The sequence below is a fragment of the Heliconius melpomene genome, chromosome 4 (genome assembly GCF_056956725.1).
Source record: "Heliconius melpomene rosina isolate 202511_hmr_F chromosome 4, ASM5695672v1, whole genome shotgun sequence".
In the NCBI taxonomy this organism is placed as follows: domain Eukaryota; kingdom Metazoa; phylum Arthropoda; class Insecta; order Lepidoptera; family Nymphalidae; genus Heliconius; species Heliconius melpomene.
Window position 1 is genome coordinate 6,289,831 of NC_140392.1, and position 19,405 is coordinate 6,309,235.

At 32.1% G+C, this 19,405-nt stretch overlaps 1 protein-coding gene across 5 annotated transcripts in view; it reads left to right on the forward strand.

Annotated features, from left to right (window-relative positions):
• Positions 1–266: 266 nt before the first annotated feature.
• Positions 267–19,405, forward strand: part of Dhc64C (dynein heavy chain, cytoplasmic) — a 43,259-nt gene continuing 24,120 nt past the window's right edge. For 3 of the 5 annotated variants that reach the window (XM_085185075.1, XM_085185074.1, XM_085185077.1), the window contains exons 1-43: positions 267–586; positions 1,085–1,155; positions 1,244–1,446; positions 1,577–1,714; positions 2,008–2,125; positions 2,213–2,326; positions 2,535–2,707; positions 3,196–3,316; positions 3,501–3,622; positions 3,892–4,033; positions 4,139–4,246; positions 4,514–4,619; positions 4,885–5,084; positions 5,422–5,557; positions 5,727–5,833; positions 5,937–6,100; positions 6,196–6,301; positions 6,485–6,508; positions 6,926–7,081; positions 7,501–7,680; positions 7,976–8,119; positions 8,348–8,493; positions 8,881–9,030; positions 9,361–9,453; positions 9,950–10,164; positions 10,361–10,487; positions 10,566–10,668; positions 10,989–11,211; positions 11,622–11,769; positions 12,090–12,195; positions 12,494–12,703; positions 13,062–13,208; positions 13,469–13,641; positions 13,767–13,934; positions 14,087–14,252; positions 14,574–14,759; positions 14,967–15,143; positions 15,567–15,689; positions 16,017–16,176; positions 16,569–16,702; positions 17,110–17,233; positions 17,512–17,752; positions 18,238–18,352. In XM_085185075.1, coding sequence (XP_085041201.1) covers positions 346–586; positions 1,085–1,155; positions 1,244–1,446; positions 1,577–1,714; positions 2,008–2,125; positions 2,213–2,326; positions 2,535–2,707; positions 3,196–3,316; positions 3,501–3,622; positions 3,892–4,033; positions 4,139–4,246; positions 4,514–4,619; positions 4,885–5,084; positions 5,422–5,557; positions 5,727–5,833; positions 5,937–6,100; positions 6,196–6,301; positions 6,485–6,508; positions 6,926–7,081; positions 7,501–7,680; positions 7,976–8,119; positions 8,348–8,493; positions 8,881–9,030; positions 9,361–9,453; positions 9,950–10,164; positions 10,361–10,487; positions 10,566–10,668; positions 10,989–11,211; positions 11,622–11,769; positions 12,090–12,195; positions 12,494–12,703; positions 13,062–13,208; positions 13,469–13,641; positions 13,767–13,934; positions 14,087–14,252; positions 14,574–14,759; positions 14,967–15,143; positions 15,567–15,689; positions 16,017–16,176; positions 16,569–16,702; positions 17,110–17,233; positions 17,512–17,752; positions 18,238–18,352 — 6,309 coding nt within the window. In that variant the 5' untranslated portion in view covers positions 267–345. The remainder of the gene's footprint in view (positions 587–1,084; positions 1,156–1,243; positions 1,447–1,576; positions 1,715–2,007; positions 2,126–2,212; positions 2,327–2,534; positions 2,708–3,195; positions 3,317–3,500; positions 3,623–3,891; positions 4,034–4,138; positions 4,247–4,513; positions 4,620–4,884; positions 5,085–5,421; positions 5,558–5,726; positions 5,834–5,936; positions 6,101–6,195; positions 6,302–6,484; positions 6,509–6,925; positions 7,082–7,500; positions 7,681–7,975; positions 8,120–8,347; positions 8,494–8,880; positions 9,031–9,360; positions 9,454–9,949; positions 10,165–10,360; positions 10,488–10,565; positions 10,669–10,988; positions 11,212–11,621; positions 11,770–12,089; positions 12,196–12,493; positions 12,704–13,061; positions 13,209–13,468; positions 13,642–13,766; positions 13,935–14,086; positions 14,253–14,573; positions 14,760–14,966; positions 15,144–15,566; positions 15,690–16,016; positions 16,177–16,568; positions 16,703–17,109; positions 17,234–17,511; positions 17,753–18,237; positions 18,353–19,405) is intronic. The other 2 variants (XM_085185076.1, XM_085185078.1) reach the window with 1 other exon arrangement.

The window sequence follows — 19,405 nt, forward strand, 5'->3', positions numbered from 1 at the left end:
TGATATCTGTGTAAATGATAATATTTTTTTTATGTTATTTTCATATTAGTATGATTCCATAAACTAATAGATATAATTAAATTAATTATATTTAGTATTAAATAAATTGTTTTATTCGTATATTACATTAATTATTATTTAAATACAATATGCTATAGACAAATTTGATAGTGTAGACAACGCCCATTAAATATTTGCAATGGCAATACAAGAAAATGCGTCATCAATAGCCAGCTGCTCATTCTCTATAGTTGTCAAACTGTATTCTTTGCGGCTGCGGTGTATTGGGGCCGCAAAAAAGCTATTTGATTCTAATAAGACTAGTATTTATTATCCCGAAACATCATGGGAGACTCCCTTGACGGGAGTGAAAACGCTCCTGAAGCGCAAAATATAGTAGTCGTAGATTTCCAAGATTTTGCAAATTACTTGCGTCGTGCTGCAACGGTACTTTTGCCGGAGGATGACATCGTTCCACCAACTCTCACCGCGGCACTTGACGATAAAGTAAACCAGGATTGTATAAAAAAGTTTATTTCTGATCCACAAGTATCATCATTATACGTCCAACGATTCTCGTTGAAAGGTACGCTATGATATCATAAAATCTATTTCATATATGTATGTTTTCTGCATTGACGCATTATGCAAATGTCCTACTACCTTCTATTGATTATTTATGTGAGTTCTTGAAATTAACTTTTAAAAGTAATCTAATCAACTTACTTTTTTAATATATTATGAGACACTACAGTGGAAACTCCCTTATCTGGCCCTTAATTGTAGAGATTTAGATATTTCAGATTATCAACTGGATATATAGACAGTAGACATGACACATTTAGTTAAAGGCAAATAAAAAAAAGACTAAGAAACACTACTAAATAATAACTATATATACACAAACATACTTAAGTATATATTTTATATTAGATTTAAGTAAATATTTTTTCAAATCTTTTTTTCATAGTTTCATTTATAAAGATTTTTACTTATCTGAATGCTTAAGCACAAAAATTTGTCTGGTTAATCAGGTTTCCACAATCCTTTAAAAACATACAACTTATTTATTGTATACCAACAGAAGATGATAGTGAGCAGCCAACTGAAGGAGAAGAAGAAAAAGAGGCAGTCTCTTACCAAATTAGTAATGAGGCAAGTGAAATAAGGCTAAATTTATAAATTAACTTTTTATTAAAATTAACATTTAGTTTTTCTACAATAATTGTATTAATTTATATAGGTGCACTTCACATCACCAAGAGTAGCTGCATTTGTCTGCATCAAGCGTGGTATTGTGATTGAAGCTGACAAATCTATCCATAGTCAGCTACGCCTCATCAACTTATCAGATGGCTCTCCTTATGAAACCCTTCATGCTTTCATCAGCAAGACTATGGCTCCATTCTTCAAGAGTTATGTTAAAGAAAGTGGTAGAGCAGACAGGTGAGTTTTCACACTATATTAATAGAAGTAAAAACCAAATATACTTCAAATCATTATAGAATAATAATAACAAGCATTCAAGATGATTATGATTATTGTCACATAAACTTATTTCAAACCATATTCACAGGGATGGAGATAAAATGGCACCATCAGTTGAGAAGAAGATTGCTGAGCTTGAAATGGGATTGCTACATCTACAACAAAATATTGATATTCCTGAGATAACACTACCTGTACATCAATCTGTGGCTGCTGTCATTAAAAGGTATATACCTAATATTTTTGAACATTTCTTATTTTGTTTCAGTCCCTATGTATAAACAGAAGTGTGAAAAGAGAGTTGGCTTGCAGGAGGGCAGAATAAAAGTTCATTTTGCTGTTTAAAATACCATAAAACTAAATAAATATCTAGTATAGTTATACTATACTATATTATGCTAATAGTTTCGTTATTTTTATCTTTTAAGTGCAACATGAATCTTTATTCATATCTTTCTCCCATAAATTATTTTTTTTCTCCCATAAAGTGCATATTTTATTATTAATATTTTTTTTCAGAGCTGCTGATGAAGGCCGCAAACCTCGCGTAGCAGACTTTGGGGATAAAGTAGAAGATTCAACATTCCTTAACCAACTTCAGAATGGAGTTAATCGCTGGATTAAAGAAATCCAGAAGGTTAGTTAAAATATTTTTGTTTTTATTACGTATTGACCATTTTTAAAATGAAACAAACTATGAATCTTATTATAAATAATTTCGCAGGTGACCAAACTAGACCGTGATCCATCCAATGGCACAGCTTTGCAAGAAATATCTTTTTGGTTGAACCTTGAAAGAGCCCTCCATCGCATTCAAGAGAAAAGAGAAAGTATTGAGGTCAGCATTTTTACTTATTAGCAATATTTTTTATTGTGTTTTTCTTTTTTTTATAATTTTAATCCCAGTTTAATGCCATATCATAAACCTCAATTTAAAATGAAAATAATTCATTCTTAAACAATAATAAACATGATTGTTTATACAGAGACATTGTGCTATGATGAGTTCAGAAATTTCTTTATTAAACTTTTATTTTTCTTTATAGGTCGCCTTAACTTTGGATATTCTAAAATATGGTAAAAGATTCCACGCCACAGTGTCATTTGATACTGACACAGGTCTCAAGCAAGCACTTGCTACAGTTTCTGATTACAATCCACTCATGAAAGACTTCCCCATCAATGATCTACTCAGTGCCACTGAGTTAGAAAGGATTAGGTAAGGCTAAAATATTTTTTATTTTAATAAAATTATAGCTTCATTATAATATTTTTTGTATAAAGAAACACAATAAAGTTTGTTATGTACATAATATTAGGAAGTTTGTTTTACTTTACAAATTAGCTTTTATTATATATTTTATATTACATTAATATTTTTTTGGCTGAAAGCTTTATCCGACATATAGTTTATGCATAGTGGACAATGTAGAGTTTTAACACTGGACCTACTGGAATCAATCCAGTGTTAAAACGCTGCATTCCCAACTTTATGTTATATTTGTAGAAAATTGGCTGTTAAGTTCCATTGAGTGAATTTCAACGCCGCAATTTGTTTTCTAACCAAGGCAATCAAATGAAAGTAATTTATTTTACCAAGTGAGAATTCACGACCATCGTGTTTACAACCACTATGTCGCCCCTACGGCTTCATTTGTTTTCATTATTATTATAAATTAAATATATTTCTTAATATTGTTTCTGTAGATTGGCAGTTCAACAAATATTTTCTCATCTCCGTAAAATCCGATCAACCAAATATCCTATTCAGCGTGGTTTGAGACTTGTAGAGGCTATATCACGTGACCTCGGGCAACAACTTTTAAAGGTATTTCGAATTTTTATTTAATGATTTTCTTCATCAGGTGGAAGTCGAACGTGTCTTTTCGACCCAGCAAACGCACTAGGAAAAAATCGTGCTTTGGCGAGAGACTCCATACCACACTCACTAAAAGTCGTAAAGTTTGATTAAAGCAGTGAGCGTTTTAATAATTATATGTTAATATTTTTAGGTACTTGGAACTCGTCGTCTGATGCACATACCTTTTGAGGACTTTGAACGTGTGATGACTCAGTGCTTTGAAGTGTTCTCTTGCTGGGATGACGAATATGAGAAACTACAAGGTCTATTGAGGTAATAAAATTGTATTATCAAAGAAACCGTCATATTTTTTATGAGCTTAATATTTATTTTAATGGCCATTTTGTCCTTTTTTTTTTTATTTAGCTACGCATCACCCGCAAATTCCACATATGCGGATTGCGGCATATTCCTCCCGTGGTGTGGGATTTGAATTATTAATTAAATTTAAATATATATTTTTGTCATTATATATAGAACGGCGGAAACCAATACCGCACTGAGATATACAATGACAAATAAAACTACATTTGCACTTGCAGAGATATAGTAAAAAAGAAACGAGATGAACATCTCAAAATGGTGTGGCGTGTGTCGCCTTCCCACAAGCGGTTGCAAGCACGTATGGAGCACATGAGACGCTTCCGACGACACCATGAGCAGCTACGGACTGTTATGTTACGGGTATGAGTGCTAACATAAAAAAATATATTTTGACCATACAAGTGATTATTATAGATGAATTTTAAAGGATTTATATTAACAGGTTTAAATATTTTTCTTTGTAAGGTGCTCCGCCCCCGCGCCGCAGCCACAACGGAGACGGGCGCGGCGGGCGAACCCGCACAACCCCACTCGCTCACTATGGATGCCGCTGACGCTAATGCTATTGCTGAGGTAATGTTGTTGGATTTATTTGAAATCTTTGGTAGAAATTAATGAACAGGATATTTATTGTACTTACAATAATATCTATTATAAAAACTATTAGAATTTTTAATTAATTTAGTTATCTTTTTTATACAATACAAACAAATACTTTAATTATTTCTACTTTATTTGTTTGATCAAGGACCAAGTGTAGCATATGCTAGATATGCTTCATTCTAGTAAAATTACCTAATTTATTTTAACCTAAATTGACACCAATATTTTACTGAACAGGTGAACTTGGCGTATGAGAACGTTAAAGAAGTGGACTGCTTGGACATCTCACGTGAGGGATGCGATGCGTGGGAAGCGGCTGTGCGACGTTATGAAGATAGAATTGGTAAAAATAATTACTATATAATATCTGACACTGGCGTAGGTGGGCAGTCGAAAGATGAAGTGTGTGCTTTTGAACGCGAAGTAGAATAATAATTAAACATTCGAATTTAACTATCTCCTTTTTGAAATTTACTAAAAAGAAATAATATTTTACTATATAAAATTATTTTTGCTCATCCTATCTACCTACATGCATAACGTTTAAAGTATATGGTAAATAATAAATGTATATCAGAATAATAACTTAACACTTTTTAAACAACCAGACCGCGTCGAAACCCGCATCACCGCCCATCTCCGAGACCAACTGGGTACGGCGAAGAACGCCAACGAAATGTTCCGCATATTCTCCCGTTTCAACGCCCTATTCGTGCGCCCGCACATACGCGGCGCGATACGCGAGTACCAGACACAACTTATACAGCGTGTTAAGGATGATATTGAAGCATTGCATGAGAAATTTAAGGTGAATTAATATTAATTTATATAATTGTGGAGTAGTTGAGAATTTTCTCTATGTATTGACTGTCGATTTTATTTTTATTTAGAGGAGTGGTTAGTAAATTGTTACCATTTAAACAGTGGATGAAAATAATTTACTTAATGTGCCAAGAATCCAGTGCAAAATTATTTTTCACCTAACATAACCGAAAAACACAGATTACAATGTCTTATCTGGCCTTATGAGGTAAACTTACGTGTAAGGTTATGTGTATGTATACTTACTAGTTAGGATAAAAGCAGGCATATTTTCTTATACTACATGATTATATATTTTTATAAATAAAACTTTATATGTACAGGTTCAATATCCGCAATCGAAATGCAGTCGATTATCTCTAGTTCGCGATTTACCACCCGTCGCTGGATCCATCATATGGGCTAAGCAAATAGACCATCAACTCACAGCCTACTTGAAACGTGTTGAAGATGTCTTGGGTAATTAGCTTGCTATAGCATAGATTTTTCAATGTATTTTTGTATGTAAGTTGTTTATTTTGTAAATTATATTTTTATATAAAATTTAAAATAAAATTGATTCTTATAGAAATTCAACTAAAATACATTAATATTAAGCTTCGTGATTTTAACACAATTATAATTGTAGGTAAAGGATGGGAAAACCATATTGAAGGACAAAAGCTCAAAGCTGATGGCGATAGTTTCCGCTTAAAGCTTGACACACAAGAAGTCTTTGATGATTGGGCGCGTAAGGTAAGATATTGTAATAAAAATTATGAAATATTAATATATGTACTTCTAGTATTAGAATTTATCTTTTATATAATTTTTTTAAATTATTTTGTCGTTCTTTTAGGTTCAACAACGTAACCTAGGAGTATCTGGACGTATTTTCGCAATAGAGTCAGTCCGTGCTCGCTCCAGCAAAACTGGTACTGTCTTGAAATTAAAAGTCAACTTCTTACCTGAAATTATCACTCTCTACAAAGAAGTCCGTAACTTGAAGAACTTGGGCTTCAGGTATGTTCTTTATAAATATGATCTATTTAAATCTTTAAGATGAATTAATTTAATTTTTATAATTCTTATGTATATATATATTTTTTTTTCAACAGAGTACCATTGGCCATCGTCAACAAGGCTCATCAAGCAAATCAACTCTACCCGTTTGCTATTTCTCTCATCGAAAGCGTACGCACTTACGAACGAACATTGGAAAAGGTATTTTTTATATATATTTATAAATACACTCATAATCACCGTATGCACTATGGAATACAATAATGTAGAATAAATACAATTGGCACTAAAAGTATCTTCTTTATAATACTGAAAGGAGTTATAATACACTGTTAATATAATTCATGACAATGTCACTAACACATGTGTATTTGGTTTATGCAGCTAAATAATAGGAACCATACAAAGGTAGATTATTTATAGGCTGCATGTTATCAATATAATGCTTTCAGTTTTATTGCATTATCTGCTTTCTGTTCATATAAAATATATACTAACAATTATTATATTGCTGGTATTATTTGTATAATATGCAAAACACATTTATATAAATTTACATCTATAGCTTCATATATACTTTATATACAAAATTTTATAATTATAAGTCTCTTTATTTTGGAGAGTTTTCTGCGTTTTTGTATTATTTCACATCTTCTTAATTGAATCTGTGTTTATAAAGTACAATTTATTTATATAATTCGTATATAAATTATTGATTGTAAAATGAAAAAAGTATTTAAAACAACATATTTGTATATTGTAATTTGTAAACACAGTTTTCGTCTAATGAAATAAACAATTAATAATATTACTTTAATATTTTAGATTCGCGACAAAGCGTCTATAATACCGCTCGTAGCTGGACTACGTCGTGATGTTCTGTTCCAAGTATCTGAAGGGATGGCTCTCGTGTGGGAGTCTTATAAATTGGACCCATATGTACAAAAGCTTAGTGAAGTTGTACTTCTATTCCAAGAAAAGGTAAACTTATATATTTTATAGAAAATATAGTAACATTCTGTATTTAAAAAAAATAGTATGATTTGTTGGTTATAGCTTCACAGTGTATCCCGTATAAAGCTGGGTAGGTAGGAGGACCTGGTGTTCCTTACTTTGCGCTGGATTTTTGAGATATGGTGTGTTGAATAGCGAAATTCAACGCCGCGCTTTTGTCTTGCTACCAGGGCAAAGAAATGAAAATATTCAACCCTGAGTGGGAATCGATCAAAAAACTACTGCTTTATAGTTAAACACAACACCACAACATTGATATATGAGAAAAAAATTTTTTTTTAAAGATAAAATTTAATACTCTAAAAGAAATATAGAATTGCATATAATCATAATAAATTACACCATATACATAAGTAACAGTGTTTAACATCATAAATATTTCACAGGTTGAAGATCTGCTAGCAGTAGAAGAACAAATATCAGTAGACGCGAGGTCTCTCGAAACCTGTCCATATTCAGCTCCAAGCTTGGCTGACATCTTGAGTAGACTCCAGCGAGCTATCGACGATCTGTCTTTACGTCAGTACAGTAATTTACATTTGTGGGTGCAGCGTTTGGATGAGGAGGTATGGGTTTAGTTTTATTAGATTTTGTAAGTTCTAAATTTTGTAAGCTAGTTTGAAATAGGCATCTAACAAATTGATTATTAAAGTAGTATTGTTGTTTCATTTTGTAACTTCCTTCTTTAGTTAGCAAATTAATGTCGTGTTTTCAATATTTAAATGTAACTAAATTATCTTTTTATACAATGTGAATCAAAAATACTTACTATTTTAAAATATGTAATTTTAAAAATATATTTTATTTGTCGTATATACTATGTACATGTATATATATTTTACTTTAATAATTTATTTTTAGGTTGAGAAGAGTCTTGCAGCGCGCTTACAAGCTGGTATTGAAGCATGGACAATGGCTTTACTTGGCAAGATCAATGAGTTAGATCTCTCGATGGATACATATTCACCCGCTGAACCAACTCACAAGCCTGGTGGAGAACCACAGGTAATTATGTCAACTGTCAATATAAAAATTATAGAATAAGTCATGAATTTGGTAAGTATCTAACATGCTGTAGATTCTTACCCTTATTTTGTATTCTTTTTTTCCAAAAACTATGTTTATAATAGGCAAAAGATGGTGAACTTAGTGTACTTAATACCATGTTCTCTTGTATGTTTATTTTAAAGTTTGTTTCATATTTTTACTCTCTATATTTTTTAAATTCGTCAGATCGCCCGTGTAGTCCACGAAGTGCGAATAACCAACCAGCAGATGTACTTGTTCCCGTCTCTCGAAGAAGCACGGTTCCAGCTCATGCGTCAGATGTTCGCCTGGCAGGCGGTGGTCACCAGCCAGCATCGTTTACAGAGCACCAGGTTTTTATGGAAATTCTTTTATTTCATAATTTAAAAGATATGAAATTGATATTTTAATTAGTTATGTATAATATTTACTTATACATAACTAATTAAAATATCAATTTCATATAATATTTACTTTACAAAAATTTACATTGTAGTGAAGGGATCAAGTCATCAGGGTGCAAGTCAAAATAGTAATGTAGAAATTATAGATTACTTATTTTTACATTTTGAAAGTGTTATTCTACACTTAGGAAAGAAAAAATATTTATTTGGAAATATAAAAAAAAAAAAGTTTTTTTTGGATTTGTGGTTTCGTGTTCAAATCCCCTTCAAATTTATGTTTTCTAATAAAGTCTATAATAACCATATATATGTAATTAATAATAATTATTAAAACAGATATCAAGTAGGTGTGGCGCGAGCTCAAACAGCTACATACAGGAATCTGCTGACCAAACTGCCCGGTGGGTCCTCGCCACTAGAAAACGCTTACGACGCCATTGAACAGAAGATATCTCAAGTACGCGAATATGTCGATGAATGGCTACGGTATGATATATTTATTGTTATTCTTATTATTCTTTTACTAGAGAACTGACGCGTAAAATACGCGTTGTCATAGCAATGTATATGTCGCAGTATATAAAAGTGTATATTGTCAAACATATGCTAATGCATTTTTTGTTTATTTAATTAACTTTATTTATTTTTTATTCATTACTTTAAAATATTCTCACTCTCTCTACACTATATTAACTATAACTTTGCCAAATTTCACAATCCTACGTGCGCGTAATATCCGTAAAAAGGAAACGTTTTTGCTTCAGATATATATAAATATTCCAAAATAGTTTATTAATTATTTTTTTTTTTTTATAGCTACCAAGCACTGTGGGATCTGCAACCGGAAAGCTTGTATGGTCGTCTTGGTGAGGATATAACTCTGTGGATCAAGTGCTTAAATGATATCAAGTAAGATCATACCCATTCCTTAATATTCTATGAAACGTGAATATGTATTTATTGTTTCAATTATTCTTTGTGTGTATAGTTGTTACTGATAGAGATAGAGAATAAAATATAAGGCTTAAATTTATACATAGAATCATACTGAGAATTTGTCTTATATCCAAGCAACCTTTATTTATTTTTTTATTTTGTGTTTTGTAATCAGCTTCACGCTGTATCCCGCACACAGTGGAGTAGGCAGGGGGATCCTAATCTTAAGACACTCCGTTCTTCACTTTCCGCCGAAATCAGGAGGTATTCTGTCTTGAGTGGCTGTACCTACTCTACGCCACCCTTTCCCTCGACACCAGAGCGAAGAAATGAAAATATAAATTTAAATAAATATTTCATTTCCTCGAGTGGGGATCGAACCCATAACCACACGCAGGGCCCCTGCGCTAAGACTGGCCTCTTTAAGTTTTTTAAAATGAAATAAATATAATTATTTTTCCACAAACAGAAAATCTCGCACGACATTCGATACATCGGACACTCGTCGCGAATACGGGCCGGTAGTGATTGACTTTGCCCGGGTACAGAGTAAAGTGGCTCTTAAATACGACGCTTGGCATAAGGAAGTGCTTGGCAAGTTTGGAGCTTTACTTGGCGGTGAGATGGTGCAATTCCATGGCAGGTTGGCCAAGTCCAGAGGACAGTTGGAGCAGCAGACTATTGGTATGTATATTTACATTTTATTTCATTTCAATAAGTGTTGTGTGACTATTTGAGAGTTTTTAATTTGATTTTAATAAGAAATCATAATAACGTAATTATGACCTACTACTAAGATAAAATAAAAGTTTAACAAAACGAAAAAACTATATATAATTATTTTATGTAAAAAGAAACATTTTTTTCTCCATTACTATAGAGGCAGCCTCAACGAGCGACGCTGTATCGCTCATTACTTATGTGCAACAACTGAAGAGAGAGGTTTTAGCTTGGGAAAAACAAGTGGACATCTACAGGGAGGCCCAACGTATTCTTGAAAGACAAAGGTATAATTTTATACAATATCTTAATTTATTAATCTATGTATAATTTATGTGGCTATATCGATAATATATTTTTTTTAGATTCCAATTCCCAGCTCAATGGCTGCATGTAGATAATATTGAAGGCGAATGGAGCGCCTTTAACGAAATTATGCGTAGAAAGGACTCATCAATTCAGACTCAAGTAAGAAATTAATATAATTGATTTCATTCAAAAAATTCCAAGTTGATATTATTTTGATTTCTTATGTTTTATTTGTATATTAACTTTAATATATCCTACAAATAATTATTAATTAATTAATATTATAAAAGTGAAAGTTTGTAATGACAGGTTATTGTTCTTTTTTACGCAATGCTAAAGAACGGATATAGATTATACTGTACAGTAATATAGCTTTTACATCAGAATATCACATAGGCTGCAATATTTGTTTTGCTATATTATAACAAAAAGTTGGTATGGGTATTATGTTATATATTTCAATTTCAATATGTTTTTAGGTAGCATCTCTCCAACAAAAAATAGTAGCCGAGGACAAAGCAGTTGAAGCCCGTACCCTCGAATTCCTAGCTGAGTGGGAACGGAGCAAGCCCACTGATGGTTCAACCCGCCCTGAAGACGCTCTGACAAGACTGCAAGCGATGGAGACCCGCTACACCCGCCTCAAGGACGAAAGAGATAATGTCGCTAAAGCTAAAGAGGCTCTGGAGTTACATGATACTGGTAATATATATTTATTATTAATATTTATCTCAGAACTATTATAATTATTATCAATTAAATAATCGTAAACAGTAGAAATCTAATATAATAGTTAATAGTAGAAATACTAAACTATTTTAATTAAATTGACGTATAATAATGTACACATAAAGAATGATATTGTACACATATAGAATCTTTTAAGTCGAAGTAAATAATTTTGCAACTACAAAAGTTACCACGAAGATTTGGCGGTAAAGCCACCGACAGTTCATTTGTTTTTACGTTACTTAGAATAGCCACGATATTAAATGGTAGGTATTATATGGTAATTATCAAAAACAATTTAAATCAACCAAAATAACAGGATTTCGATTGTGAAATGTACACAGTGCTTAGTATGATTGTCTAAAATTTTCCTTAAATTGCAGGTAGTTCGGTTAACAACGAGCGTATGACCGTCGCATTGGAGGAATTGCAAGATTTGCGCGGAGTATGGTCTTCACTGAGCAAGATCTGGACTCAGATAGATGATATTAGAGAGAAGCCTTGGTTATCGGTACAACCCAGAAAGTTGAGGTACATATCAACAACAATTAGACAATATTTTTTTAACCAATTTTAAATCATAGGAGGGTTACGTCACGTCGTGTCGTCGTTATCGTCGTGTGCTAAATTTAATAAGTATATGTCCATAAAATTCTCGAAAACTAAAACTCATGGAAAAATTTCAATCCTAGCCTCATCAAAATTAGTGTAGTAGTTTTTCTTATACACATTTCTGAAAAGGAATGTTGTATAATTGACAACTATTTAGAGCTAGTTTAATTTTTTCAAATTACTTTATATTTAATTTTACAAGATGATATTTGAAGATGATGATGATTTTTTTTATATAGGCAACAATTAGAAGCAATGCTGAACGAGTTGAAGGAGCTCCCAGCACGCTTACGTATGTACGACAGCTACGAGTATGTTCGCAAACTATTGCAGTCATACACTAAGGTATTGCTATTTATATATTTATTTTCTCGAAAGTTCTAAATTCTAATTAAAATTATATATGTTAGTTTTATATTCATTTTATTAATTTCTATTAATGTTAGCACATGACTGTTTTTCATAAAATTAAGGAATCAGAACGTTTTTAAAAATTATTCGGAATCACTTGACAACAATACTTCATACGAGTTTGCTTCCAATTAGGGCCATTACCCGATTGACACAATGTCATCCTACAACTACCCTCTTTTACTTCTATTATAATATAATTAATACTAAAGGAAGAAAATACTTTTCACAGGTTAACATGTTAATCGTGGAACTCAAATCCGACGCGCTCAAAGAGCGTCATTGGCGTCAACTGTGTCGTGCGCTCAAAGTAGACTGGTCTCTATCAGAGCTGACCCTAGGACAAGTGTGGGATGCGGACTTGTTACATAATGAGCACACTGTGAAAGACGTAGTGTCTGTTGCTCAGGGAGAAATGGCGTTGGAAGAGTTCTTGAAACAGGTAAAATATTTGTATTATATTTTTATATTCATATGTAATGGTATCTTAAACTATAGTATGTAGCGATTTTATTAATTGAATTATTTTTATTAGCATTAATACTACAGGTAAGTATCAAGAGAGAGTTTTACACACTTTACTTACACAGGAAAAAAATATGTTTTTTTAATATTAGAATTGATTCTACTATCATTCGATCGCTGAGTTCAAATGTTTTTACGTTTTATAATAAAGTCTTAGGCAAATAATAAATTTATATATAAAAAGGTAATATAATTTTAGGACACTTCACAGTTTAATTGTTTTCTATTGAAAAGATTAAATTGGACTCATATGTATGTTTTTTTTTATTTTATAGGTGCGAGAATCCTGGCAAAGCTATGAACTGGATTTGATCAATTACCAAAATAAATGCAAAATTATTCGTGGCTGGGACGATCTCTTCAATAAAGTAAAGGAGCACATCAACAGCGTTGCCGCTATGAAACTATCGCCTTACTATAAGGTACTCTAATATTACATTTTTTTTCTTCACCTTTACGCTTTTTTCCATATATCTAGGTGGGCAGAGATAAAGTAGTGTCAAGAAACTTCACTTTCCGCGCGGAACTCAACATCACAATTGGCCTTGGCAGAGCGAGGAAATGATAATAATTTATTACCCCTAATGAGCATCGAACTCGCAATTATGCAACGCCTGCAATGCCTTAATATACTTTATTTTTTATCAATTTCATATTTAATTTAATATTAATATATTTATAGGTATTCGAAGAAGAAGCGTTGACATGGGAGGAGAAATTGAATCGTATCAATGCATTATTCGACGTATGGATTGACGTGCAACGTCGCTGGGTATACCTGGAAGGCATCTTTAGTGGATCTGCTGACATCAAGACCTTGCTTCCAGTGGAAACTAGCAGATTCCAAAGTATAAGGTACAGAAATAACATAAAATATAGAGTTCTATTTATTCTTTTAGGAGGAAATAAATAAATATATACATCTAAATGATACTAAGGCGAGCCGTAAACATAGTAAAAACTAAATGATTTTTTTTCAGCTCCGAATTCTTAGGTTTGATGAAGAAAGTAGGAAAATCTCCAATGGTGATGGATGTTCTAAACATTCCTGGCGTGCAACGATCCCTCGAACGCCTGGCGGACTTGCTCGGCAAGATACAGAAGGCTCTCGGAGAATATCTGGAAAGAGAAAGGAGTAGCTTCCCGCGGTAAGTTATACTTATACCGTATATACTAATGGGAAGATATTGTACAAATTTATTGCGCAATGTGGATATATTTAAGCTTACTGCTATCAAAGAAAGATGCTTATTTATGTTATATAACCGCTTTATTAATTATTTTCTTGCAATCTCTTTAGTTTCTACTTCGTGGGTGATGAGGACTTGCTTGAAATTATTGGTAACAGTAAGAACATAGCTCGTCTTCAAAAACACTTCAAGAAAATGTTCGCTGGCGTCGCTGCTATTATACTAAACGAAGACAATACTGTTATTAATGGTATAGCATCACGCGAAGGTGAAGAGGTGTGTTTAAAATTCAGTTTATTTTTTTTCCAAAATATATCAAATAAATAACTTATTATTACTATTTAAAATATATTTTCATTTCTTTCAAAACCTTATACCACTGCTTACACAGCCATAGACATTTTTTTATTTTGGTTTTAGCACATTAAATCACATAAGAATTAGTTGAAATTATGCAAACCATTTCTTGGTTATTATAAATGTTCATTCATTTAGCAACATTTACAATATTGCAGTGTGCTGTGACACATCGTTTTCTTACAATTTGCTTGTCAATATAACTAAAATACATAGAGATCTAACTAGCAAAATGTTTAGGTGTACTTCACTTCGCCGGTATCAACAATAGAAAATCCAAAAATCAACTCTTGGCTTTCAATGGTAGAACGCGAAATGCGTGTAACACTTGCGTGCCGTCTCAAAGACGCCGTGGGCGATGTAAAACAATTTAAGGACGGAAATGTAGATGCACAAAAGTTCATCGATTGGTGTGACAAATATCAAGTAAGTACAGATTATTTTTTTATTATTATTACAAAAATAAAGATTTTCTTTTTATGTTTCAATTTTATTAATATTTACTAGTGAATTTTTCAATTTTCTATAATTTTATTTTTATGAAATAAAGAGACATCTCTAACAGTCTTAAGCCAGGTTTAAGTTTAACAGGCTAAGCAAGATAAACATATTAACATATAATCCTAATTCCAGGCGCAAATAGTAGTGTTAGCAGTTCAGATCCTATGGTCAGAAGACGTAGAAGCGGCGCTGGCAGGCGGCGGCGAACTTAAACGTGTACTCCAACATGTTGAGAACATGCTCAATATACTCGCTGACTCGGTGTTGCAAGAACAACCGCCTTTGCGAAGGAAGAAATTGGAGCACCTTGTATGTTATATTGTTATTTTTTTTTATTGGAAATTTATATTTTCATATTTACAAAGCATGCCCTTTTATTAATATATTTTTAATCATATGTTGTCTGCTAGATAGAAAGTAAAGGACTAATAAGTTCGTTATATATATGAGATATTATCTAAAGCTAAGGATCGTACTATGTTGAAATATCGTGCAAACTATGGTGAACACCAACAAACCACACAAAATATCTATGCTGAACATCAAACCCAAAGTCTTCACTTCACAATTTTAAAAATTTTATTATATATGAATTTAATGGAAAGGTTGTTACGTTCGAATGTCTAAACGGACCTGCGGACGTATTCTCTTCAATTAAACTTAGTCTCACAACAGATAAATTCACGACTCTTACAAATTTCACATATTATAACATTTAATTCCCTATTTCAGATTAACGAATTTGTGCACAAACGTACGGTAACTCGTCGTCTGATCGCCTCCGAAGTGAATAGTCCTCGATCATTCGAGTGGCTTTGCGAAATGCGGTTCTACTTCGACCCTAGGAATAATGATGTAAGTTTAAGTATTGTAATAGTTAGCTTTTTTATTGAAGCCGCAGTAAGAAATTGCAGTTTTAACGGTTATGAGTTAAATCCCAATGACAGGAATGATTATTTTTGTTTCCTTGCTCTAAATAAATAAAAAGCGTAAATAAAAAGTATCATTGAGTTTCGCCACTCAATAGGCAATTTCTCGAAAATTAGGTGGGGCATGGGGAACATAGTGTCCTAACACTAAGTTCCCTCTGGCTACCCTACTACGTGCGTGAAAATGCTTAAAGCAGTTTTTTATTTTTATTAGTAAATAAAGAAATAATTATTTATATATTTTTATCCACAGGTTCTTCAACAATTAACAATACATATGGCCAACGCTAAGTTCCTTTATGGATTTGAATATCTTGGTGTACAAGACAGACTTGTTCAAACGCCTTTGACTGACCGCTGTTATCTCACTATGACTCAAGCTTTGGAAGCAAGGCTCGGAGGATCTCCATTTGGTAATTATTATTTTAATAAAAAAATACCTAGTAACTTCTCAATTTAATCCTTGCTTGGTTTTAAAAGTAATAATGGAAGATTTTTTTTAAATTAAAATCTATGCTAGTAAATATAAATAAATATATTTAATGAAAAAGAATATTGTTTATTGCACAGTAATATACAAATTGCGCGAAATAATAAGAACGTATATTTATAAAATATATGTTTATAAAATGTTTATAAGTCTTAAGACAGCTCAATTTTATTGTTTTAACTACAGACCACTGTTGGTAAATAAAGGACTAATTATAAGAAGAGAAAAGAGACTTTACAGTGCAAATAAATAAAAAATTATAATCGTAATAATAAGGCAATAATATATTATTAAATATTTATATCAAATGTTTAGGTCCCGCTGGCACGGGTAAGACGGAATCTGTGAAAGCCCTTGGTAATCAACTCGGTCGTTTTGTATTGGTGTTCAACTGCGACGAAACCTTCGACTTTCAAGCTATGGGACGAATCTTCGTCGGTCTTTGTCAGGTATAAACTAATTCACATTATTTTATACTCAGTGTGGACATTGGTTGATATACATTAAAATCTCATAAATTTAGCACTTTTAAATAGTAGGGTGTCAGCTCATTGAGATGTACAAATTACCAGATAAGTAAATGCTTATTTACGAGTTATAAGTTTTTTTATAAGTGTAACATATCTCTCTATTATTAACTAATTACATAGTTTTAAAATATTTTTTGACTGAGATCTATTGTTGCACAACTTGTAGTACTTGTTCAAAACCTTTTCTCACTTTTTTCGAAAAATTATACTATTAATAGAGATACTAGGATGAGGATATTTTAGTATTAGAATTAGTAAGATTGTAATAAATTTTGATTGTAGTTGTGTTGAATTTTATTAAATAATTTATTAAAATATGTATTTAGGTCGGTGCTTGGGGCTGTTTCGATGAGTTCAATCGTCTTGAAGAGAGAATGTTGTCTGCTGTATCGCAACAAGTACAGACCATTCAAGAAGCCCTCAAGAGCCACCAAGAAGGAGATAATACAGGTATTCACTCCCTTTTCTTTCTGCATTCATTATTTAATAGGTTTTATTCAATTAGAACTTCAATAAAATGACACATTATTATTTAATACAAGCGGACACGCGCAGCGTTGCCTGCTTTTTTGCACCCTTAGGTGGGAAATTTTAATAAACCATGAAACATGTGTTCAATAAAATATTTTTAAGAGCCTGAATTTCAAATTATCAAAATCAGCGCTGATTTAAAGATATTTCCATACAAACTTTCAAGCCCTCTTTCATCTTCGGTTAATATTTTTCAGGCAAATCTATAACAGTGGAATTAGTTGGCAAACAAGTACGTGTAAGCCAAGATATGGCGATATTCATCACTATGAACCCTGGATACGCTGGACGTTCCAACTTGCCTGATAACTTGAAGAAACTATTCAGAAGTCTTGCCATGACTACTCCGGACAGGCAGCTTATCGCTGAAGTGATGTTGTTCAGTCAAGGGTTTAGAACTGCTGAGAAATTGGCTTGCAAGATTGTACCGTTCTTTAAGTAAGTTATATGTATTTTATATATAAAAATTGTAATATAAACTTTATAATATACCATACATATAAAAGTCATTTTAATAAAAGGTAAAAATTATAATAATAAAAGAGCAGACCCTGGCAATAGCCGGGATTAATGCCAGGAGGAAGAGATAAAAGTCATTTTAATATGTATGGTAAATATTCTAAATAATGTATAATTGTGATAACTTTAGCATAGGTGATTAGCCACATTTTTTTGTTTATAAGACCAACTTATACACAGCATGTCTACATAAGGTACAGCGTTTTAGCCAAAATAGCGCAAAAATACATTTATTCAAAACGTCTCAATTTTTGAGGCTAAGCGCGGCGCTGAGTTCCGCCACTCAACACGCAATTCATTCAAAATTTGACGGAAAGTGGAGAACGGAGTGTCTTAACACTAGGTTCCCTGCCTACTTTGCGGGATGCAACGTGAAGCTGATTTGGTCTCAATTTTTTTTTCAGACTTTGTGATGAACAACTATCGAATCAATCTCACTATGACTTCGGTCTGCGAGCTCTTAAGTCAGTTTTGGTGTCCGCGGGTAATGTCAAGCGTGATCGCATCCAGAAAATAAAGGTATGTTCCAAAAATTGTGAAATGAATATTATAATTCTAACAGTCAATATCATTATTCAAATGTTTCGTTTATTTACGTTTGTTGAAGTTTCGCGTCGAAATTACATATGTTATATACTGGCAAATCTTAATTTATTAGGATTATTTTCGCTTGTCATATTATAGAATAAAAAGTTTATTTTTTAAAAAGTACTGACTGTTTTAAATACCACATAATTTCAGGAAATGAAACTATCAACACATTCAGAACTATCGTCACAACTACACAGTAATGATTCGAAGTCCGCGCCATCTTATAAATTTGTGAGCGGTCTCCTATATAATGTCAATGTTATAAAATATTCCATTTATTATATTATTTATAGCTCTGTTTCAATATTATCTATTAAATTTCATAACTTGTGATTAAATTTTATATATGTTGATGTTTCCTGCCCTTCTCTTTTTGATTCATGTCTTCTTTTATCAATTACTATTCAGTTAATTAGTAGAAACTTAAAAGATTATACTGTAACAGATTATTTGTGTCGGTGAACTTATTATTTAAATGCTACCCCAAATCTATAGTTTAGTGTCTTCGATATATATACGTAGCCTTACTTAGTAGCTACGGCTTCTGTTAAAGAAAAACCCGCTTTTGACTAAAAAATCTCAAGTTTTTTTAAAGGCAAAAAGGCAGAGTATATACAATTGGTGTTGTTCTATACAGAAATAACTTATTGGTTCTAGTTGTTTGTAGCGACATCTGTAACACCTTTACGTTTCAATAATTATGACTTTGACTTTTCATGGTATTTAGTTTATTTGAATGAGCACTTTATATTTATTCTGTCATTGTTTATTGAAATCCTATGTTGTTGATTGCTTCCTTTGCTATCGCATCGTCTAGCTTATTCCCATATCGCAATTATATTTATTTTTATATTTAAATTCCAGTTTTATTTCTGCTTTTTACACAATTTTTCGTCAATTTTTGCTTTCAATATAAAAAAATGTTCTCGTTGTAGTATATGCATTACATAGTATTTACAATTGTATAAAACCTGTACGGAG